This window comes from Balaenoptera ricei, chromosome 18 (genome assembly GCF_028023285.1).
Source record: "Balaenoptera ricei isolate mBalRic1 chromosome 18, mBalRic1.hap2, whole genome shotgun sequence".
In the NCBI taxonomy this organism is placed as follows: Eukaryota; Metazoa; Chordata; class Mammalia; order Artiodactyla; family Balaenopteridae; genus Balaenoptera; species Balaenoptera ricei.
Window position 1 is genome coordinate 51,522,643 of NC_082656.1, and position 25,574 is coordinate 51,548,216.

The window sequence follows — 25,574 nt, forward strand, 5'->3', positions numbered from 1 at the left end:
GCCTTTTATTTTATTTTACTTTTTAATGATCAAAAAGATTCATGCATAAAAAATTCTGAGGGTAAGCTCTCACTTGGAAAGACAGTTGCATCATTTTTAGGGAAAAAGTATGAATGTTTCTGTATCCTAGAAGATACAGTAACAATATATGAAAAAAAAACTTTCTAGGATAATAAATATTTTTGACTCATCAGGGGATACAAAATTATATTTCAAGAACCCAGGCCCAAAAGAAGTACTTCTTTGAAAGAAATTTTGAAAGAAAAATTTTGTTTTGCATTTATTTTTTGTTTTTGTTTATTGATTCTTGTGTGGGTTAAATAACTGCAGATTCCCTTAGGAAAAAAAAAAGAACTTGTATCACAGCATAGGGGGAAAAGTATGAGTGGATAAAGAGATTCAGTCCTGAATCCCTCTCCCTAGGGATGTAATGGTAGCATCATTACTTGGCATCAATAGAGCTCAGTTTCTTCTGTAAAATTAAAGTTCTCTATTGGTCAGTGAGTTTGTTTATTCATTCTAGAATATTCCTGGCCTTAAGGTCTCTGCACTTGTTATTCCCTCTGCCTGGAGGGCTGTTCCTTTAGATATCCTGGGGACTTGACCTCATGCCTCTTTAGGTCTCTCCTAACATACAATCTTATCAGAGTTCTTTAAATGCCTTACGTGAAAGAGTAAATGCTGTCTACCATTCCAGCCCACTCAGCACCCACACCCTGTCTCCCTCACCTCCAAAGCACTTACCTTCTTCAGAGGTACCATATGCTTACTGTCTGTTTCCCTCCCACCTCCTCCACTGGAATATAAGCACCATGAAATCAGTGATTTTGTCTATTTTATTCAATGCTGTTCTAGTGTTTAAAAAAGTACCTGGCCAGGCACTGTGCTAGCAGCCCTGGAGATACACGTAAGACTAGAACATGTTATCTACCCTCTGAACAGCTTAATATACTGGAGAGTCTGACATGTATGGACACAGGGGTGTCTATACATATACATATGTGTGTATGTATTTGTACATATACATACAGATACATATATATAAAGATTTATATATATATATATATATATATATATATATATATATATATATATATACACCACAAGCTCCTGTGTCTAACTGTGGAAGCTGTGGACAGCTAGGCAGCACTACTCATATAAATGGCACCCTTTGGGATGTACAGTGTTCAACCTGCACCATCATACCCAGCTTCCTTGAGACTGAAATCTGGAAAACACAAAGCTGATGACGCCATTGCCATTTAAAACCTACTGATGTCTCCCCATTGTCTACAGAATAAATTCATCCTTCCTGATCGGGTCCCTACCCACCTCCCCAAGCAGCTGCATCTCCCAGCTCTCCGCCAGACTCACTTCCGCACCAGTTACTACGAACTCACACATCCCTACCGCATGTCAACGCTCTCCTCTACTCCAGACTGAGCTACGTGACCTTCCCCCCTTTCCTCACTGCAGCCTTTCATGCTTTTATCCCATTGGGATTTAATTCACCTCATATATGTTGATTCTGAGCTCCCTGTGGTAAGGTTCTATGAATCATTCATCCTGTATCCCCAGCATGTTAGCACAGGGCTGAATAAACGAATTAATTATTCACCAAATACAGACATGACTTAATTTGCTAATTCACAAAACAGTTCAAATATCAAATTATTATCAAAAACTGATCAGACTTTCTTTAAACGAAAGCGGGACCAACACGGTCCCATCAAAGCGATAAAAGTGACTGTGTATGGGTGTACAGTCTTCATCTGGCTATTAAATACCCAGGGACTGAGTTACTCAGTGATCATTATATATTTTTTTTTAGTATTGCAAGAATGTTGGGTTGATGCAGGCTAAGTATACACTTTAGACTCTACCTATGTTCATTCACATCAAATCAGGAGCTTTTTCTGACCTCCTTTAGAAGAAGAGCAACGTAAAAGCGTTTATCTCCTTGGCAAGACAGCGAACGCCTCTAGGATTTACCCATCAGCCATGATGTCTATTATTAGTCTATTAGAGAGCTAGACTTCCACGTACAGAACTGAATCAAAGCTATTTCTTTGTTAAGGCATGAAGTGGGGATTTGAAGGTGTCCCAAACACATTAGGCTTATTAAATAAAAGTATAGCTTCTTTTAATGAGACAAGAATCTGGGAAAGATTTAAAAGAAAAAAAACCCTGAAATTGTCTGACATACTGAGCTCTCTGGCTTCTTCTCTGGGCACAATCAGCTCAGCTGGGTTCGTTCTAATCAGCAGACAAGGGAAGAGGCATGATCCAAATACCCTCAAATCTTTCAGTCAAGGGCTGCAAAATTAGATGACACAGTACCATTTCAACCCTTGGACAAACATTTCCTTTTATAGATTGACAGAAAGCAATTCTAAAAAGGATGCTCATTTTGGGAATGTCAGCACATATGAATACACTGAAACAATAATTTCCCAAAATAATAGCAACAGTGAAGTTTATAGAAAGAACGCTCTAATGTATTTGTACTTTATTTCTTCACATATCAATATAATGTTGTGTGTGATATACAGAAGTGGAACACCTTTTTAAGAACCATTTCTGAGAAGGCATCTGATAGAATTATCTCCCCCTAAGTCAGATTATATTTAAAGTGACAGCAAGTTTAAAGATGAAAAAAATCTGAAATTATTTCATAAAAGTTATATTCTCATTGGGATTCAGGTCTCAAAAAACTTTGCTAATTTTAGATAGTTATGGTTTAGAGATATTAAAGCCACAACATAAAAACAAGAGCTGCCTTCATAAAGGAATATGGGTTTATAGTCAGACAAACTTTGATTTCAATATGAGCTCCGCAAATTATCAGCTATAGGACCTCTGGGGATAGAGTAAACCTCTCTGGGCTTCCGTTTATTTGTGCATAAAAACAGGAGCATAGGGGCTTCCCTGGTGGCGCAGTGGTTGAGAATTTGCCTGCCAATGCAGGGGATGCGGGTTCGAGCCCTGGTCTGGGAAGATCCCACATGCCGCGGAGCAACTGGGCCCGTGAGCCACAACTACTGAGCCTGCGCGTCTGGAGCCTGTGCTCCGCAACAAGAGAGGCCGCGATAGTGAGAGGCCCGCGCACCGCGATGAAGAGTGGCCCCCGCTTGCCGCAACTAGAGAAAGCCCTCGCACAGAAAGGAAGACCCAACACAGCCAATAAATAAATAATTAAAAAAAAAAACAAACAAACAAACAGGAGCATAGGGCAAATTAAATGAAAACTATGTAAGTTCTCACAGAATCTGCCTGAAAGAAGTCAGTCAGTAACAGTTTTGTTTTCTCTTTCTTCCTTATCTCTAGGACTGTTCTCTACTGTAATTTAAAAGACATTAACAAAGTTATATATGAGGAGATTCAGAAATAAGGATCAAGAATTTTAAAATAAGGAAAATGAAAAACACCCACAAAAACCCCAAACCGAAAAACCTCCAAGATTTCTGACCCTTCTCTGATCATCAGATGCAACCTTCTAAATTAAAAACCATGATGTTTGAGCCAGCAGCAGAATCTGAAGGAATAGGATATCCAACTTGCTACCGTATCTGTTCTTGCAAAGAGCATCTAAGTGCAAATAAAGATTAGACTCTTCATTTCCAGAATTCACAAATTGTTTTCCTTTAAGAAGAAGGGCACTTGACACAGGCAATATAATAAAAACAGGGGGAGGAAGTCAGTGTTTTAATTAGCTTAAATGTAATTGACAGGAACTATTTAAAAAGAATATCCTTTTAACAGGTTCAAATTTTAGGGATACTAACCAAAGCAAAAAGCTACTAATGCTACTAATGTATGTTGCTTCTTTTCCACTCTGACAGTTACAATCAAGATCAGAGAGGGCAGAGAACTCAGATATGGTGTGAGGTAAACAATCACATGCATTTACCAATTCTGCGAAAACTGACCCTGAGGAAAGCTGGTCCATCTCCTTAAAATCTTCATCGGCTTCCCCCACTCTCTACTCCACCCTTTCCCACTTCACTCTTACTGAAAGTATCAGGTCTAGATCTTTATTCTTTCAGTTTAAGGCTTGTTCCTGGTTAAACACTAATTCCTCTGAGGAGGGCGCTCTTTCAGATATTCTTATTCATTTACACTTTACTTTGAAAGAAGTTGATTATTCTACCAGCATCAACAAATGAGGAGTAGGAAGGTTTAGAGTTAGAGAAAAAAGAAGAAAAAGGGGTACAGAAATTAGAGGCTCTGGGTAAGAGAGCCAAATTTTACCTATTTAAAAAATATCATTGTTTTGCCTAGGGTTAGAGTTAATTATAATAATTTGCTCTAATCGTGTGCCTGTACCTCTTTTTCCAAACACTTATTTCATAATTATGTTTGTCAAGTAGTTAAGGGTAATGATCCTATTATAGCATCAGAGGAAAAAAAAAAAAAACCCAGACCTAAGCAAAACAGATGTTCTATGAATTGCTGGAAGTTGGCTTTGTCAGAATTACTTGAATACATTGTCTCTGGCTCAGACAGTATCTCTACAGTTGAAATACAAGAAGGGTAGAGCCTGTCTGTAGGCCTCGCTATGGCTGGTTCTTCCCATTTATCTGAATTCACTGAGGCTGAGCTGATAAACGAGAAGCAAGTGAATCAAAGAAAATAGTTGCAATGATCAGTTCAAGGACAGCTCAGGAGCCTTGCTATAAAAATCGATTTAAATGGAAGTCGACTTAGGTTGCAGCTCTAGCCACCAAGCATTGTTCCTTTTTATTCAAAGACAAGAATATCTAAATATTATATATTGGGGTGGGGAGAGGTGCAATTTTGGCTAACAACTTCTGCATTTCAAATCAAAGGAAAATTTCTTGAACTGAAGATTTAATAAACGTTCATTTTAAAAACCAGTAAAATGCATAATACCAAATATTTAAAAACAGCATTTATTAGCATATTAAGGTTTATGCTATGTAAATATAATAATGCCAGCAAAGTAAGCCACCAAATTAAAAATTCAAACTATGGCATGAGGCAAGGCTATGAACCCGAATGGGAAAGGAGACAAAGAAGAGATTCAGTTGGAGAGAGTCACCTTGTGGGTTAGGATCTTGTTTGAAGGGCTAGCCGAGGAAAAGGCAGTTTCGTCCCTCTCTAGTGTCAGTCTTTCCTAATATCTTCCTTTCTCATCTTCCCGCTTTCTTCCTTGACACTGCACTGGTGGCCAATGAGATAAGAGGCATGCCTTCAAACCCCTCCTAAACCATGGCTTTAATTGGAGAGACATGTTTCGGTTGCCCAGGGCTTCTAAAATGTGCTGCCTCTATTGCACATAAACCCTTGATTTTACCACCTCTCTACCTGCAGACATCCTTCTCACCTAACTCAAAGTTCTGCAAGTGCCAGAAACAGATGCATGGATGTGTTTTGAAATCCTCTCATCTCGTACATGCCAAGATGATGTTCAATCCTCTTATGATTTGAAGCATTATTTTATTGATCATAGTATACTGGAATTTTTTTGTTTGTTGGACAGCTTTTGAGTTAATAGAAGCCATCAAGATCCAAAGGCAAACAGAAAAAAGAGGAAAGGGAAATTAATAGTGAAACAGAGACATGCATTAAAAATCAGAGAAATTAAGAGCAGGAAGACATATCCACCGAAAGTTAACTTTGGGTAAACCTAAGTACAGATTTTTTAAAAAATTCTCTAACAAGGACTATATACTTATTTGTCCCAGAATAAAATTTTCCTCAACATATTGTTTTAAGTTTTGAAATACACCTATATTTAAGAGGTCTCTGCAGAACATTCTTTTCTCTTCATCTTAGCACTTCTCAGCGTTTACACACACATACTCCTTCTTGAATGATGGTTAATTAACTATTGATGGGTCCTGGCATTCTAGTGCTTCCCAAGTGACAGCTCAGTATTCTTTACTAATCATTTAATGAAAACACTTACATGAATAATGAATCTGGCACTTGCCTAGATACACATGCAACTTTTGTAATAGTAATAAAGGCAGGCGTATGCACAGTCAGAACAAAATATTGTGGGGCTTACAAATGTTTTCACAAAGCAGATCGGAGAGGTTATGTTGAAAATGAAGCTCCAGTTCCTAAGGTTGCTATTAAAAGTTTCATATTAAAATACACTGTTATAGTCTCAGCACATAATATCAAAAGCACAAAAAATGGTTATGTTTAAGACGTTAATACCATGATTTGCTCTATAAGCCCGAAATGGAGTAAGCGTAACTTAGATTTTAGTAATCACAGTGCCAAACTTACAGAAACACACATATCTATAACACACACACACAAATTATGTATATATTATATGGTGCAGGAAAACAGTGTGATTAAAATGTCTATGAAACTTATGATTCATCTCAGAATTGAACCTTGTCATCATTTAGTCTAATTTTGCAGGTGAGAACATGGAATCCTTGATCTTAAGATTTAGCTCCCACAAAACCGCAATCACTGGGCTGATCACTGAACTGGTGATGAAGTGACCGGGCACGCCAGCACTTAAATATCATTTCAGCCACCCTTCTGATCCAACGCTTCAGGTTAACATTGGCTTTGGAGAAACTAAGTTACTACAACCAGTTATTGGAACAAATGAGAGAAAAAAGTGTTTTTATACATGTTCAAGTGGAAGAATATGACTGGTAACAGACATTACAGGCACTCTTGAGAAAAAGATATGTTTTGGGAGTCAGAAGTCCTAAACTTTGTCTCGTCACCACTTATTATATGACTCTGGAGAAGACACTGAACTTCTCTCATCCTCAGTATCTTCATTTGCAAAATCAGCATAATGACACTTGCAATATTTATATTTCCTAGTTGTCATGTACTTATACTACACACTATTACCATTATTGTTACTACTACCACTAATAATAATATTAATTTCACCCTGAGGCTCTCATCTGTCAAAACTTTGCAATTCAATTTTCATGCCTTGTAACTGTATCACACCCTCACAATGGTCCTGTAAGGTACGTATTCTTTCTTACTACAGATGAAGAAACATCTCAGAGTGGTTAGTTACCTTGCCAGATGTCACGTGGCTATTAAGTGACTGAATGTGAACTTGAATCCAAATCTTTCTGACTGCAATTTCATTAGATTTGCCATATCCTGTTTCCTCTAATATATAATATACCTAGTACCTATTTATCATAGAGATATATTATTCATTTTATACACCCTCACATATACACACACATAGGCTTTAAATTCTAAAATGCCCTTTTTTTTTTTTTTAATTTCAAGGCCTAATTCATGAAACAGAGTAGATATTTAGTCAATACCTGGGAAAAAAGAATTAATATATGGGAGGTAACTAAGATCATTTTAAGTAAAGTGTTAATTAACTTTTGTGTTGGCAGCAATAGTGGCTTAATTTAAATCTTCCTCTTCTTTAAAATTATGTTATTAAAAATTACGCTAGAGAAAAAATACATAGACTAGTCACAGGTGCAATTCTAGACACAGAATTGACGATGAAAAAGCAGCTATTTTCAATGAAAAAGGGTTAAACTCTAACCCTGTGTTACAGTTAAAGGAGTGAGAAACGATCCCTTTAAAAATTACACATGATTTGAATTTTTCAAAGGGGTAACACAGTATCTTCCAAATTTTAAATTTCAAAAAAGCTGTTCTGTACTTTCCTATCAACACAAGATAATACCGCCTGTCATATTTTACTTCTCTCGACTGTTCTACATGAATAATGAAAACCATGATGAGAATTAGATAGTGACACTCGAAAAGAACAATTTTTTTTTTTTTTCAGAGTTAAGGAGAAGGGGCGGGAAGTCTTAAAAAAAGAAGTCTCATTTCTATTCAAAATACAAATTTTCAACTACGTAAAACACTCCACGTTTCCCCTAATCTCCTCCCAAAGAACACAAGGCTGAATGGAAAGGTGCCAACACGTGTGCCCGTTCAGAGCTAGAATGACATGTCTGGGGAGCAGGAGGTGCTGCTGTTTCCAGTATCCATTGAACACCTTGGCAATTCTTATTTCATCCTGAGAAGGTGATACTTACTCTTGTACTGCTCTGGCTATGGAAAGGGCCGTAGATCCAGTTTCATTAACGCTATCTAAGGTCACATTTGGCAGGTCATCATCATCACTGTCACTTTTACTTTGTCTGGGAGATAGGCCTCGGGGGTCCATTTGTGCTGGGAAAAAAAGGCATATATAATGAATTAAAATTAGTGTGCAGAAAGGTAACCTTGTCCTGGACCAACATCAAGCACGGAATGTCTCTTCTGTGTCTATCACACACATGGAATTCTCCAGAAATCCCAGGAATTCGTGAAAGGCGACGTATTTTATGGACTGAGCACGCACTGACTCTTTTCCCTCGTTCACCTGATTTATAAAACCTCCGTCAGCTCTCGGTAGTTTCAGGGGATGATTATGGAATAGAAACTGTAAAATCCACAACATTACCAGCTTCTGAGTGGTCAGAAGCTGATTAGGTAGCTCATGAGTTACTGTTCTACCCTCTGGCTTCTTCTGGCTTCTGCTGCCAGAGTTCTGGCCATTTCGCTGCACATTAGCGCTTTCCCTGGAAGGTGGAGAGCAGGAGGGAGAGAAGGTTTTATTTGCTTATAGCTCCCATCAGAAGCTTAAAGAACAACAAGGTTTACAAGACTAACATAAAGGTTTAGGTATTCTTCATACTACAGTGAATCCTTGCCCACAGTTCATTGTTGCTCTAAGTGGAGAGCTGAGTGCAGGAAAAGGACTGAAGTAGTAGCATTTTAACTGTGTTTACATGTGCTAGAAAGTGCCTTTCATCTCTATGCTGATCTCATTTTCCAAAAATGCATTTTCTAGATAATATCCTCCTCCCACTGCAAACTTGCCGAAGCAGGAAATAGCCTGATGTTCTGACTCCTGTTGATTGGGACCATCAGATCCTTTTAAACGAGAGGATTACCATCAACATTTAATGTATTAATGTATATTTTTAAAAATAGATTTCATTTCCACCTCCTTCTCTTTATGAACAGCTTTAGCAACCACTGCCTAGGATTTCCATCAGCCCTCTCACCTCAGGCACGGAAGAAGCACACCTTCTAAATTAAAAGTACTGCGCTAGCTACATAATTGCATTGCTAAAATATATGACTTCAACCCTCAGCCGGCTCCCTCAGCCTGCTCTTCCAAGCTGCCTACAAAAGATTCCTGAAACCACCTCTAGCTGTAAAGAAAAGCAAAATACACTTAAAATCGTGGTTACAATGACATTCGGGTACATTTACAGTTTCATTTTTTTTTTCTCAAATCATTTTTTTTCTTGTTGTTACTGTGCATCAGACATTAGGTAGAGCCACAGGAAAATGCTGATATTTTCCCATTTTTTAAACCACAAAAGACAATTTCTCATGATTCTACCTAATACTTACCATATGAATAGAAAAACTATACCTAGAGAGTTCTGATATATTTCTAACTAAACTTGGTTAGGAAGGAGCGAATATCTGTTGAACCTAGGGCGTGAGTGTACTTGACATACATCCTGCCTGTAAGTCTCAACACGAAAATGTACTTTGAATAGTGGAAGTGTTTGGTAAATGTTGGCTAAATTAAAGAGAAAATCATGAAACTAATCTAAAGCAGTGGTCCTTTGCTGATGACAAATTTGCCTCCCCCAAAAGACATCTGGCAATGTCTAGAGACACACTGATCTGTCATAACTTGAAGGAAGGGGGAATGCTACTGGTACCCAGAAGGCAGAAGCCAAGGATGCTGCTAGACATCCTACAAAACACAGGACAGTCAGTGCCCCATGACAAAGAATGAACCAGTCTAAAATGTCAATAGCACCAGGCTGAGAAACTTTGACCTAGAGATTTAAGAGTTTGGACGTAACGGTGTTACATCTGATGACTTTCAATTGCATAACTATGTTCCAGTTTCAAAGTCACTAGCAACGAAATTAAATCACACATTCGATTATCCATCTTTTCTGGTTCTATCCTCAAATAAAACAATTCACTGTCATGTGACTCAGCACTCGTAACTTCCACCAATACAGCACTCACTCACTCCAATGCCAGGAATGAATTATGCAGTGACGCTCATTAAGAGTCCTTGAATGTTGTCTTTTTACCACATGGTGGGACAAAGACTTTCTTTTCCAGCTGATCTCTAGAGATTTCTTAGGAGAGGGATGTTGGAGAAACTCTTTGTAGAGGAAAGTAACCAGTTCCACAATTATGCAATAACAGAAAGCTACTTAAGTATTCAGTCATTCCAAAGGCACTGAAGGCATCAGACCATTTAAGATTTATTTTGGCTACAGGCAACAGAAACTGGCTCGGGCTAACTTATATTAAACGAATGTACTGGAAAGATACTGAGCAGCTCACAGAATGGAAGGTAAAGATGAACAACCAGCACTCAAGGAGCCCAAGACACAGAGATGATACAGGCATTTCAACCAGGAATTCATAGATAAGTTTCCTCTGGGCCCATCTCACTGTGAAATGATTCATTTAACAATCGTTCACAACCGCTCAAATTCAACCAAGAAAATGAGTAATAGACCTATCTAGGCTTCCAAATCTCATACTGTGTGGTGTTACGTACACCTGTAAACATCAACAATTTAACATTTAAAGTTCCTGAAACACCATGCACGAAGACTCCTTTGCCAAGATATCAAATTAACAAATAGCCAGAGAAAAGAGAATATTTTGGTCCCATTTTGAGCAAGCCAACTAGAGCTCTCATAGGTAAGTAATACAACTCAAGGAAGACACAGGCAGTTAACCAATAAGCAATTTGGCTGTGAAAGTTAGTCTCGCTGTATGAGAGATTCCAAGTAACTGGTGTGAGAGTTGATCATCTAAATTATGTTATGTTCTATCTTAATGAAAGTTTAAAATATGTTAAATATGATGTCTTTTTTGATGTACTTTTCAGGAACATTATAATTGAGGATTTCTTTCCAATAGTTTCAATAAATATTATGAAATACATCTGCTGCCGTCATGCTGGGAAACTCTTTTTACCCGTACCTTCAGCCAAGTCGAGGAAGTAATTAGAAAAGCTTCTTAAAATGTGCATTGCTGATTAGGTCAGATGATTAGCTTATCTACATACTCGCATAATTCCACTCTATTTTTATTAAATGTGGGGTAGGGACATTTATCCTAGTTAACCTCCATTAGTCTTTGAGTTTTCTCAGCTCATTTAGGGAACACCAATTCTTTGGGGTGCCCATGCAGAGAAAACAGAAAAGTTACTTGGGCACCAAAACCAAAAACATACCTATTTCCCGAAGTAAGAGAGCAGCCAGAGAACTATAAGCATCTGAAAAGAATTTACATTTGAGATTTTATTCCTCTTAAATGAAAAAGGGATCAGACACTGGTGGGTACCCCAGCTCATTGCTGGTGGAAGTGTCATCCCCGAGGTGGAGGTACTGGGGAACACGGTGTGAACTTCACTCCATGTCAATCTTGGGAAGATAACTGCAGAACCCCCAACACCTGAAGTTGAACCTATCTACCCTTTCAAACACCCACCTATAGTCAATGTTATTGTAAAGATCATCCCGATGAATCTTGTCTCCCTGTAGCCATGCTCTTGTGGGGCTCCTTCCCACCGTGACTCTGGCCTTGGCTCGATGGCTTGAAGTCACTTTAGACTGAGCGGACACATTCCAGCCACCAGATGACCACGTTCATAGGACTGACTAGCGTGAGAACAGCCCGGCTAAACCCATTCCAAATTTTTGACTCACAGAACTGTGAGTAAATAAAATAGTTGCTATTTTAATCTACTAAATTTGGGAGTGATTTGTCACACAGCAATACAAAAATCAATGTACTGACACAAAAGGGAAGGGGGGCAGGGCACAGCCTTTGAAAGAATGACACAGCCCGAGGACATGACATCAACGGATTAGAACCAAATGGGTCCAAGATGGCAGACAAGTCGACTTCCACTAGACCTTGAGCCTCACTATACACTCACTGGAACACATCAGCAAGGTAAATGATGCACCCACAGGCGCCATGACAGTTCCAAGGATCCATAAGGATCAAAAAGTGGGCAGTGGCCCAATTCCTAGAAATCTCTGCCCCATCCCAAAATAGCTGGAATACTCCTCCCACTCATTAGCCTATGAAATTACCCACTCCTATAAATACTGACAACCCCCATACCCTGGTGCCTTTCTCACCTTCTGAGATGGCCCACACTCTGTCTGTGGAGTGTGCTTCTCTCTAAATAAATCCACTTCTTGCCCATCACTTTGTCTCTCGCTGAATTCTTTCTGCGATGAGACATCAAGAACCTGAGCTTCAGGCTTCCCTGGTGGTGCAGTGGTTAAGAATCCGCCTGCCAATGCAGGGGACACGGGTTTGAGCCCTGGTCCAGGAGGATCCCACATGCTGCAGAGCAGCTGGGCCCATGTGCCACAACTACTGAGCCTGCGCTCTAGAGCCCGCAAGCCACAACTACTGAGCCCGTGTGCTGCAACTGCTGAAGCCCGCACGCCTAGAGCCTGTGCTCCGCAACAGGAGGGGCCGCCACAGTGAGAAGCCCGCACACCGCAACAAAGAGTAGCCCCCGCTTGCCGCAGCTAGAGAAAGCCTTGTGCAGCAGCAAAGACCCAATGCAGCCAAAAATAAAATAAATAAAATAAAATAAATTAAATTAAAAAAAAAAAAAAAGAACCTGAGCTTCATTAAGTCCTGACACCAGGTGTGTGATCTCAGTTGGAAGACTGTGGGTTTTGGCCGGGTTCGAGTCCCAGCCACATGGGTTCAAGTCCCAACCTGAGATGCACGGTTTCAATACCAGCCACTCTCCCAGCTCCTTCCAGTAATTTCCGGGCAACGATGTGGAGAAACCTCTGCTACAATGATAGTCAGCCTATCACATTCCTCTCTATTTCCCTCCCAAGAGGTAATCTGGCCTTCAGTGGCATATATTTAAGTGGGCTATTAATACAATAAAGGAAAATAAATGCCACATGTTATTTTACATTATTTACTTCTTAATCCAAAATGTGCAAAATGTATTTACAGGTATTTTGTCTTTAGAAGCGTCTTCTTTGATCCTTGACTGTGCCTCATACAGGCTTCCATGGGAAAAGGGGCCATGAGTTGGCATTATTGCTCTAGTGAACAAAGCTTTTCTACCCAAGTTCATAGTTCACAGGAGGCTCAGATGGGCAGAACTCCCAGGTACGTGATCACCCAAAGCTACACTTCCTATGTTTGCCTTTCTAGAACTCACATGAAACATGTAAACTTTACTTTCCCCCCCACGTAACAGTGGATTGACACAGACACGGTGGCATCAACGTCCATTCTCACCTCCGTCACCTCAGGCTAGGTGCTCTTCTAACTTCCTTGGGAAGGAACTGGTCCATTCAGCTATTCTTAAAGGAAAGGAAGCTTTCCCGTTAAGTCACCATATTTACTATGTATAATACAATCATCTTTGAACCCACATGGAAATTTACAGACTAACGTTTCCTAACCAGAAGGAATGCATTCAGTCGCCTTCACCTCCGCCCATCAGGGCTGGAGGGGAGAGGGGTGCACGTGGACGGAAGCGGGGTGAGGCTGTCGGGTGGGCAGCTGCAGTGCTGCCAGCCTTTCTCTTCCCCTGTCGGTCACTGTCAGGCTGCCTGCGACCTGCAGATGCCCTCATTGCTCACCCTGCCAAGGCCTGAAGCGTGCCCCAGTTACAGAAACCTTGGTTTCCAGGAGGGCCGCTGCTTCCCTAGAAACAAGGGCAGTGGGAGGATTGGGGGGGGGGGAATGGAAAATGAATGTATAGGGGGGGAGAATTCCTAGCATCCCAGAGTAGAAGAGTCCTCCTTCAGCACTTTCAACGTAGGAATGCTCCAAAAATGACAGTCACAGAGGTTTTTTTAGAATAAAAACATGGCTCTGGCTTCAGAGAGCATGGGTGAGACTTCTGGCCCCGCCACTTGTCATTTACAGCCATCTGGCCTTGGGTAATTGATTGCCCACCACTAACCCTCAGTTTTCTTCCCCTGCCACTGCTGCTGTGAGCAGTAAATGAGATAATATATGCAAAGTGTTTAAGTACCCTGCCTGGCACTTAGCAGTCAGTCATCATTCTGTTTCACCCTGGCAGTAAGTTTAGTACTCCTTCAGCCTTCCCTTATATCGATATAATACTATTTACAAAACCCTCATCTTCCCCTGGACTTATTCAAATCAAGCATTTTTCTTTTTAAATGCACCTAAACTGAAAATACTACTAGAGAATATATATTGAACAATACCTAAAACCACTACTTCTTTTAATCCAAACATTCCATACTTAAGATGGTTTGAGTTACGATTTTTCGACTTTACAATGGAGTGAAAGCGATATGCATTCATTAGAAACTGCACTTTGAACTCTGCTCTTTTCCCGGGCTAGCAACATGCCCTGCCAGACTCTGTCATGATTCTGTGCAGGGCAGTGCGCCCCAGCTCCCGGTCGGCCACCCAATCACAACTCTTCACGACCGGTACACTTACAACCATCCTGGTTTTCACTTGCAGTACAGTATTCAACAAACTACATGAGATGTTCAACACTTTATCATAAAGTAGGCTTTGTGTTACATGATTCTGCCCAACTGAAAGCTAACAAGTGCTCTCAGCACGTTTAAGGCAGGCGAGGTTAAGCCATGATGTCCAGAAGGTAAGGTGCATTAAATGCATTTTTGACTTAAGATATCTTCAGCTTATGGTGGGTTCATCGGGATGTAACCCCATCTTAAGTCAAGGAAGATTTGTATTCAGTCAACAGATATTTATTGGGTACCTATGAGGTACCAAGCACTCTTCTGAGTGTTGGGGAGAAAGGAGAGAATAAGGTAGATAAAAATTCCTGGTTTCGTACTGGGGCCAGGGGGGGAGAGAGAGATAACAAAAATCAATAAATAAGAAAACCACATCCTCTGTTAGACAGTAAGTGCCATGGAGAAAATAAAACAGGGAAGGGAGGGTAGGGGGTCGCTGAGAGGCAGGTGGACAATTTCAGACAGGGTGGCCAGGAAGGTCTCACGGAGAAGGTGACACCTGAGCCAGGACCTGGGGGAGCTGAGGGAGGCTTGCAGATGCGGCTTATTTATTTCGGTGGATGGGGGTGGGATATTCCAGGCAGAACAAACAATAGGTGCAAAGGCTCTGAGGTGGGAGCAGGTTTTACGTGCCTGAGGACCTACAAGGAGGTTATAGCTGGAGCTGAGACAACGGAGAGCAAAGTGCATGAGGTCAGACAGAGGAGGGTGGGCATGAAGGCCTTGATGGCCAGTGGAAGGATTCTGAGTTTTGTTTCTGGGTGGGAAAGGAAGCCACTGGGAAAGATTAAGTAAAAGGATGACAGGATCTAAGTTGTGTCATTTGATCAGAATAACCCTGGCTATACAAGCACAGGGGGAGATCCAGATGGAGATACCTGCAGGACAATCATCAGTGATATTAATATTCCCTAAAAACTGCACTAGCTTTTCTCTCTTTGGTCACCTCATGCTGGCCGCACATAGTCAATTAAAAATTAGGTAGAACTTTATTACCTGCAGGGCTATGAAGCAGGCTTTTCATAACACATTTGTACAACTGATGTTCTCACCTCATTTGGTTTCAGAGTATCAGTTGCTCAAATACATACTTGATTTTTCTAGCATATCAAGATAGATGATGAGAGAAAAACGTGTAAGTAAATAAAGCTTGACTCAAAGCCCGGTGGACTCCAAGATCAGAACCAGCTCTCCTGGGTCACACTCTACTTACTGATGTTTCCACTGTGCCCTGTTTCTTACTTTCTTTACTTTTGTTACTGCTAATGTGACTATGCCTCTACACAGTAGTAACTGTGATTGTTTAGATAACCCCCAATGGAGATTTAAAAATCCAATCAATTATGCAAATCCTGGGATGTTGGTACTCTGCAGATACAATACGCAACTTACTCATTTTTTTCCCAATTCCTCTCTGCACATTTGTCGGTGTTATGGCTTCTGCCCCCATTATATTAAAAAATAACCTCATAATGTTCTTATAATTCCCTAGTGCAAGGTCCCCTTCTCAGTGATAATGCCATCGGACCTCTCTGCACCTTTCAAGACTGTTGGTTATCTCTCTTCATTTTCACTTGCAGCCTCTTGTTAAATCTCTCTCCTCCCTTGATTTCAGGGGTGGGCACACTGAGGCTTGCCACCTGCTTTTATAAATAAAGTTTTATTCCATCATGCTCATGATTTGGTCTCTGGCCGTTTTAGGGCTCAAATGGCAGAGTTGAGTAGTTGTCACAGAAACCATATGGCTCACCGTAAAATACCACCTGGCCTTTTGGTGAAAGCATTTGCTGACTCTGCTGTAGACTGTTTAATTCTCTTGGGTCTCTCTCCCTCTTACCTTCTTCATCTCCTCTCTCTGTATATACCTAAATGTTAGTTTCCCCTTCAGACTCCACTACCTACCTTCTTATTTCTGCCTCTCTTTATTGGTGACCTTCTCAGCAATTCCAGACAATTCCACAATTTCTACAATTTCAATTACTATCTCAGGGGAGATGAACACCAAATTCATGTTCCCGTCTCTAACCTCTGCCCTAAACCCCAGTTTATTTACATTTATATTTCCAGCATCCTACTTCACCTGACTGTCGGAAAGTCATTTCAAACTCCAGTCCTATTCTTCTTTCAAGTCTCAATGGAAAGACCCATCATTCTCCTGGTCACCCAGGTTCAGAGCTCTCATCATCTCATGTGTGTCCCCTTCATTCAACCAGCTGCTAATTGCTACTGCTTTTACCCCACAATTTTTCTGGAGCCCCTTCCTTTCTTTTCATAATAAACTCAATAAACTCCCTCAAAGTACTGCTACATACATTTGTCTTCTATAGTATTTCTATAGTAATTAAATGAATGCAGGACTTTCCTCAAATCACTCTTCATTTGAAAGCCTTGAATTTTCCCCACCACGTCAACAAATAAGGTTCAGCAGTGCCCACTAACCATTCTACAATTTCATTTTTCATTTGGAACGCTTATGTGTCTTATCTGCAAAGCCCCTGAATCCAGCTACATATGGGTATTCCCTTCTACCCACAATTCAGTCAACAAAAAACCTTCCTTCATCAACCTTCTTTTCATTTTCTAAAAAAATGTAAACTTTCCTTTTTAAAAAATACCCATATTTTGTACTTAAATATTTTCATGGCACTCTTGCACTTCCCATTTTGAATTATACTTAAGCATGTATTTATTTTACATCCTTTTTTATTCCATCTACTTCTTGAAAGGAGAGACCATATTGATTACATTCCCTTGTACACAGTCAAAAGTAACATTTACTGATGAAGATGATGGTAATAAATGCAGATCTCTACTTGAAATGATCACAGTGGTTCCCAGCTGGCAAAAGATTCCGCAGTATAATGATAAAAGTGTATATTTCACATTTTATTTTAAAAATTACATTCTGGCTTATATTCTAATATTAACATTTGTGGGGGGAAAGTCACAATCATTAAATTCCTATTCCTCTATGAAGTCTTAGATAATTCTATATATTTTTTGGTTTGTATAGATCACAGGATAACATGGGAATGAAAATGTTCTCAGTTTTTCTTCACTTTTTAAGCTAAATTACATTTAACAGGCTTTTCTTTCCTTTCAGGAAAATATTTTAAATACATCAACATACCTATCATTTCTATAATATGAGTTACTGCTTGGAAACTGCAATAAAGGAATTCAATGCTTTAAAATACAGCTTAAAATTAATGCTTGTTGAGATTATCACAACAGCAACTAGGGTTTCATTTTCTAAAGAATCATGACTAAAACTACTTTTCTTACTTACAAAAAGAAAATGAATAGAGATTTACAATTGTCTTGTGTTCACTGGAAGTATGCCTTAGCGCACAAAGGGCTTTTGTGATTAAAAAGAATTCATAAAATTTTCCATTAATAAGTGGGGTTTTACCCTATACTTACACTAACCTTATGTAACTCTCCAGAGTCAGCCAAGAACCCTGAACTCTAGGAGTCCTCTGAGATACCACTATACCACTATTTCCCACTACCTTTCCATTTTCTCAATTCATTACAACTGCTCAAAACCCAACCTAACCAGCTCCAATTGATTTATTCAAAACTGAATCTACTTTAGTCAGAGATGATTTAGAATACTTAATAATAAAGTGAATTTGTGGTGAGTACATATGGTGCATAATGAGATCATCAAACTCATTTTCATCCATAAGGCACAAAGAAGATGATTTTAGGCATTAATCCGTGGCATTTTAATTCACTTTTCTTATTTCACTTAGTTGGTCTTTCCGCTCTGTGTTTTCTGGTTCGTCACCTGGGTACAATTGAACCTTGCAAGAAACAGATCGAGATCTGCTATAATGATTTTAATACCACTAAATCATGATCCTCGATTTAAATATAAGGTGCTTAGATATAAGAAAAGAAATACTTCAGAAATGGCAGAAAATCTACCTTGAACTTAATAGTTCTGTTTCTATATCAACTAAGCTCTGTATAGTTAGTTGGCATGGAAATGACTTACACTTACAAAGAAAGATTCTTTGCTAGTTTCAAAGTAAAATGGTTAAAAAAGTTGGCACATAAAAGTACCATCGCATGTTTCGAATCAATGTTACTATTGCTCTAACCCCTCTTCAAATGGTTTGCTTTCTGCGCCTCATTTTACAATATACTTAAACCTGCCAGATTAAAAGTAAGTCATGATATGTAATAGTGACTTAATTCATCCTATTAGACATACAGTAGACCTTTGGAATTCTTGAAGATTTGTTCCAAGACTATTAAAAATCCTCAAATTTGTAAATTACAGACACACGCTGTTGGATCTCTCTGCAGCTTTCAAGACCATTGGTTATGCCTCTTCACTTTCACTTCCACCCTCTTCTTAAAATTCTCTCCACCCTTGGTTTTGGGAATGGGCACACTTGTCCACATACCCTGTAATACATTTCCATCCAGAGTTATGTATCTCTTGTGCACACCTTCCCATCATATTTTAAACAATTTTATTAAAGTTTTCTTTCTCATTTAGCAATTTACCCACATACCCACACACACGCCTCTCCCCCCAGCAACTCACTAGCGTTACTGTGTGGGCCACAGGTAGAGAGCACAAAGCATTGCTGAAATGAGTCCTGTAGTTTGGAGGCTCAGGCATGAACTGACTCCCATGTTCACGTGACTTGTTAGAAAAAGTTTTAACTTGTGACTTAGCAAAATATAGGTACTACATAACAGACTTCTAGGGATACTTGTGAAAAGCCAACATCTTAGATGTTCTACCTGTCAATGCCAGGGTCTACTGTGTTAAAATCCCGAAATATAATTTTTTTTATGATGGCAAAAGTCGGTGCTAACTCTTCTCTTTGCAGTGCATTGTTTGGCTTCATCCTAACCTGGGATGAATAACTACCCGAAAATGACCTGTAAATATCTTTGGGCCAAAAAGCAAGTATTGTTACATTTTCTTCCTCTGTTTCAACCTAGGCTGAAGGATGTGTTTGCTCACATCCTCATTTTATGCAAACTCCAAAGAGAAATATTTGCTCTGCAAAACTGGATTAAAGGTGTTTTCCATATCAATTCTATGTTTGATATGCTTTTAGAAGAAAGGACAATTCTATTAGTTCCCCTCAATCCCTAAGAAGCATGCATTCTCTGTTTGGGGGGTTTGTTTGTTTTTAAAAAGATGTTATTTTGATGCTTTGCCTAAAAGCCCCCCTTGGGGATGATAAATTACCTAGTCTCTGAGAATGCCACTGAGATCCCTACCACCTGGAAATGGAATCATAACTTCCTTTGTCTTCGGGTACAACCACTACTTTGGGGCTCATGTGCACAGACCCCTTCCTGAGCGCGGGGACTCTACCCTCAAACATGGTCAGGGAAGGAGCCCATACAGGCAGGGGGCGCTCTCTCCAGAAATGACTCCAAGAACAAGGTCAAACTCATAATTCTACCTAGAGACAGGCCAGGTGAAACAATATATGCTAATTAATACACGCTATATTGGGAGAGGGCGTAAAAGGCATACACTTGTCTTTTTAGCTTTCTTAACTTTCAACTGGGTTTACACTAACTTCTTTACGAAAGCCCATCTCGGTTCTGTGAAGAGAAGAAGATAAGGGCTATCGCGGAGGGTAAGGTCTCGGACTTTCCCAAGCCAATGTCTGGTAGATTGTGTCGTGCTTGAGGTCAGTATGCTTAGATGTTAAACAAACACAAATATTTGATATTGTTTTCTTTGAATATGGTAATAAAGAAAAATAGATTTTTCTTTTTGGTAAGAACTACTGACATTTATGTTTGGATGACTTCTAAAATGTATAATGCTCTAACAGTATGCATTCTGAATGTCATGTACCCTGATTTCCTTCACCAAAGTTGCCAAAGTCACCTCCTCAGCACTAAGCATTAGCTCGCCCTGAGGCCAAGCAGAGATCTGAGAAGCCCGGATGGCTCATTATAATCCATGCACATTAGTATGCTAAAAATAGAGCTCTTCCTCTGTGTCTACCCCATTCACACTACCAATTAAGTAAGATGTCAAGGACCAAAGCAATTATTCGGTATTGTTATTCCTTTTTTCTCCTTCAACCACTTCAAATCCTGAAAACTGTTTCCTCCCATTGTCTCTCCCATCCAACCATCTTTGACATAAAAATCACAGCAAGATCCTTTTTGACCCACCTCCTAGAGAAATAGAAATAAAAACAAAAATAAACAAATGGGCCCTAATGAAACTTAAAAGCTTTTGCACAGCAAAGGAAACCATAAACAAGACGAAAAGACAACCCTCAGAATGGGAGAAGACATTTGCAAACAAAGCAACTGACAAAGTATTAATCTCCAAAATATACAAGCCACTCATGCAGCTCAATATCAAAAAAAGAAACAACCTAATCCAAAAATGGGCTGAAGACCTAAATAGACATTTCTGCAAAGAAGATATACAGATTGCCAACAAACACATGAAAGGATGCTCAGTATCACTAATAATTAGAGAAATGCAAATCAAAACCACAATGAGGTATCACCTCACACCGGTCAGAATGGCCATCATCAAAAAATCTACAAACGATAAATACTGGAGAGGGTGTGGAGAGAAGGGAACCCTCTCACACTGTTGGTGGGAATGTAAATTGATACAGCCACTATGGAGAACAGTATGCAGGTTCCTTAAAAAACTAAAAGTAGAACTACCATACGAGCCAGCAATCCCACTACTGGGCATATACCCTGAGAAAACCATAATTCAAAAAGACACATACACCCCAATGTTCACTTCAGCACTATTTACAATAGCCAGGACATGGAAGCAACCTAAATGCCCATGAACAGATGAATGGATAAAGAAGATGTGGCACATGTAGACAATGGAATATTGGCCATAAAAAGAAACAAAACTGAGTTATTTGTAGTGAGGTGGATGGACCTCACTAAAAATAGTCTGTCATACAGACTGAAGTAATTCAGAAAGAGAAAAACAAACACCGTATGCTAACACATATATATGGAATCTAAAAAAAAAAAAATGGTTCTAATGAATAAAGGAATAAAGGATAAAGATGCAGACGTAGAGAATGGACTTGAGGACACGGGGGGGGGGGGTGGTGGAAGGGTAAGCTGGGACGAAGTGAGAGAGTAGCATTGACATATATACACTACCAAATGTAAAATAGATAGCTAGTCGGAAGCAGCTGCATAGCACAGGGAGATCAGTTTGGTGCTTTGTGACCACCTAGAGGGGTGTGATAGGGAGGGTGGGAGGGAGACGCAAGAGGGAGGGGATATGGGGATATATGTATACATATAGCTGATTCACTTTGTTATACAGCAGAAACTAACACACCATTGTAAAGCAATTACACTCCAATAAAGATGTTAAAAAAAAAAAAACAGGGGCTTCCCTGGTGGCGCAGTGGTTGAGAATCTGCCTGCCAATGCAGGGGACACGGGTTCGAGCCCTGGTCTGGGAGGATCCCACATGCCGCGGAGCAACTGGGCCCGTGAGCCACAACTGCTGAGCCTGCGCGTCTGGAGCCTGTGCTCCGCAACGGGAGAGGCCGCGATGGTGAGAGGCCCGCGCACCGCGATGAAGAGTGGCCCCCGCTTGCCACAACTGGAGAGAGCCCTCGCACAGAAACGAAGACCCAACACAGCCATAAATAATAAATAAATAAATAAATAAAATAAAAATAGTTCTTCCCTTTAAAAAAAAAAAAAAAAAAACAACAGAAAAAATTTTAAAAAAAAGGAAGATAAAATAGGAAGAGACATGTCACATATGACCCAACAGTTGCTCTCTCATACACTTGCTTATAAAATTGAGTTAAATTATTTACAGCTTTTCTTTGATGCCATTTTTAAGAAATTCCACACACATATATGATAATCACCTATTTAATCTCCCAAAAGATTAAAAAAATCTCAACATTCACAGTATTTCTTTCAGATCATTAAAAAAAGTAAAATATCACAGAGTTGCCTCTTTGCATTTTTTCCCCTATTTTGTTTCCCTCTTCCATAGTGTCCTAGTGTATATAAATTTTAATGCTTTAACTCTGTATGTATCAAGGAACAACCACCAATGCAGTTTTGCTCTATAAAAACCATATATAATATCATATTCTACAATTTCACATTACATTTGAGATTTATTTATAGTCTTTTCATTTAAAATTCTGCTCAAGTCATTCCATGTATCTCTTCTCCCAAACACAAGAAGGACTCAGCCCAGTGAACATTCCCACCTTCCCCAAGTTCTTTTTCATTATAGTCCAAAATTCTGGTTCATGTTTCAGTGTTAGGGAGTTAATTAAAATATATCTCTTTATGCAGATATTCATCTATATTTTTAAAACCAGTTCTAAGCTCACCTTCCCTTTCAGGTTTTTTTCTTCTTTCAAAAACATATCCTTTACTTCTTTCAGCATATTTGTGTGGGTGGTAAACTTAGTCAATATATGTTTGAAAATTTTCTTCATTTTACTGTCAGTTGAATTGACTTTTGCTGAGAACAGAATTCTAGGATCCCTCACCCGGTGCTTTGAAGAGACTACGGCATTGCTTTCCAGCATTTGTTTTTGTTGACACCCTCTGTCATTCTTTAATTCCTTTGTAGAAAAGCTTTTGAGATTTTCTTTATGACTCATGCTTGACAGTTTCCCTGCTATGTGTCTAGATGTGGATTTATTTTTACTGACTTGTCTATAGTCTAGGATTCATGTCATCCCTTAATTCTCCAAAATTCTCAGATCTTCCTCTGAACACTGCTTTTTTGAATATCGTATTCTATCTATTCCTATTTTATAGAAGTCCTTTTAGATAAATGTTGGAACACTTCAATTCATGCCCTTAACTTTTCTTTTATATTTTTGTCAATTTTTTTTTACTTTGCCTTGTTTTCTGGGTAAAATTCTCAGTACAATCTTTCAATTCATATATTGTTCCACTGAAGAATTTTCTCAACATTGCCAAAACAAGAACCTGGGAACTAGCCTAGATTTATTTTTTCCTTCATCCTTGACATCCATTTGGGCAATGAGTTCTGTCCATCAGATGTCCAATTCATACTGCCTCCGCAATGGCCTTTGGGAATTCTTACGTGGCTTCCCAAGATAGCCTCCTAACTTTTCTCCTTTCCTTTATTGTCACTATTTCAGTCCTTCATCCACAAATTTGAAAATTACCAATGTTACTCCCATCTACTTACAAGTCTGTCTCCCTAATAGGTGTTTGGTAAATACAGAGTCTTTAGTTTGGCATACCAGGGCTGTGATGACCAGATCCATGGATACTCCTGGAACCCCATTTCCATTTCTGACAAACACCCTTCACTTGAACCATACCAACCTATCTACTTGTATAATCTCCCTACCTACCAGGACGCAGTATGCTCTTTCATATTTCCAGGACGTTGCATCTTTTTTTTTTAATTGCCTTTCCTTCCTCATTTATGTGGATAATATAAGTAACACTTTCCTCTGAGAAACACCCTTCTCCTGAAGTCATGACCACCCCCTTCCAACCCCCCAGCTTCGTGCTCCTTTATGATATATCACTGTGAGTCTACACTTATCTGTATTACAGCACTTGTCTCACTATGCTTGTCTCCTTCATCCACTTGACTATGCACTTCTTGTGGGCATTGTCTGTGCATTGAACTTGTGGCTGAATCATAAATGTGCATTAATCAAATGAGTAAGTGAACAGAAAGGAATACATTGGATAATTCCTGGGTAAGGCAAAAGTGTAAACAAATAAGAATTAAATATTTTTTTAAAATTTTAATCCGGTAGTTCAAATTTATTTAGTTTTGGTAAAAGAAAAAGAAAGCAAGAAAGAAAATAAATGGTTTTTATACTCATCATATTCATTCAATAATTCAAAAATATGAAGACTTTTCCCCTTATTTAAATGGTACAATATAGGGAAAAAAATTCAAGAAGTTTATATAATGAGTCAACTAATTTCATTTAGTTTACAAAGTATTAAATACAACAGTTTCTAGGTGGTATCATTTTATAATATGAATATATATACATACATACGTCTCATGTATTTATATCTATATATACATGCTTAAATAAGGTACAGTTCCAAGCTCTTCTTTGAATGCATTCTAACATGCCCAGATAAGAGATGACCACTGCACCCTGTACCTTACAAATATGCAAAGCCCCTCTAAATAAACCACCCACTGGCTGAATAGTAATAACATGGCCAATATTCCTTATATGGTCTCTGGAATGAGGTATGGAATAAGTAGTGTTAACAAGTAGAGTCTGAGTGTGACAGCTTACTCCTGCTGATTAAGCATAACTCTAGTCTCAGTGTTTACCATAATTATAATTAAAAATACAGAGCATGACACTGAAAGATCACTATAAACCATTCAGTGGCTTATTTAGACTTATGAACTGAAAAAGTTGTAACTTTCCACTTATATCAGATCATGCAAAATTCTATAGGTAAAACTAGTTTAAGTTACAGCTGAAAAAGGGTTTACTTTTTAAGTGTGAGGGGCTTATTGTGGTGATTAACATGAAGAATGATCACAACTGGCCAAGGAAGGAAATAAAGGGGCCTGTTAATAAGTTGTCCTACTTGCAAGGTAAATAATGAGGCAATAAATTGGATGTATATAGTACCTTGATTACTGTAGATCATACCAATGGGCACAACGATGCCAGGAAGCAAGGGCTCACCAGTTAGTGCCCATTTGTTAGATGAGAAATGGGTCATGTTCCATGACAACCATGACTTCGAGAATATGCTGGAAAATATTTAATATCTACTTGCTAGCACGTATCATGATACCAATCAATTTTGGAAAGCATACAAGATATTTTACTCTCTGCTAAACTTCATAAAACAGTAAGAGAACTATTGATACAGAAACACAGAAATATAGTATATGAGACTCTGAAGAGAAACTGACACAAAAACTGGAAAATGTCAGATCTTACTTTGAAGCTATTCTCTGTTAACCAAACACACATTTTATGGAATTTATTTTCCAAT

At 39.1% G+C, this 25,574-nt stretch overlaps 1 protein-coding gene across 7 annotated transcripts in view; it reads right to left on the minus strand.

Annotated features, from left to right (window-relative positions):
* KLF12 (KLF transcription factor 12) overlaps positions 1 to 25,574 on the minus strand; it is a 455,655-nt gene that overhangs the window by 110,611 nt on the left and 319,470 nt on the right. For all 7 annotated transcript variants that reach the window (XM_059902659.1, XM_059902662.1, XM_059902657.1 and 4 more), the window contains one exon: positions 8,037 to 8,172. In XM_059902659.1, coding sequence (XP_059758642.1) covers positions 8,037 to 8,172 — 136 coding nt within the window. The remainder of the gene's footprint in view (positions 1 to 8,036; positions 8,173 to 25,574) is intronic.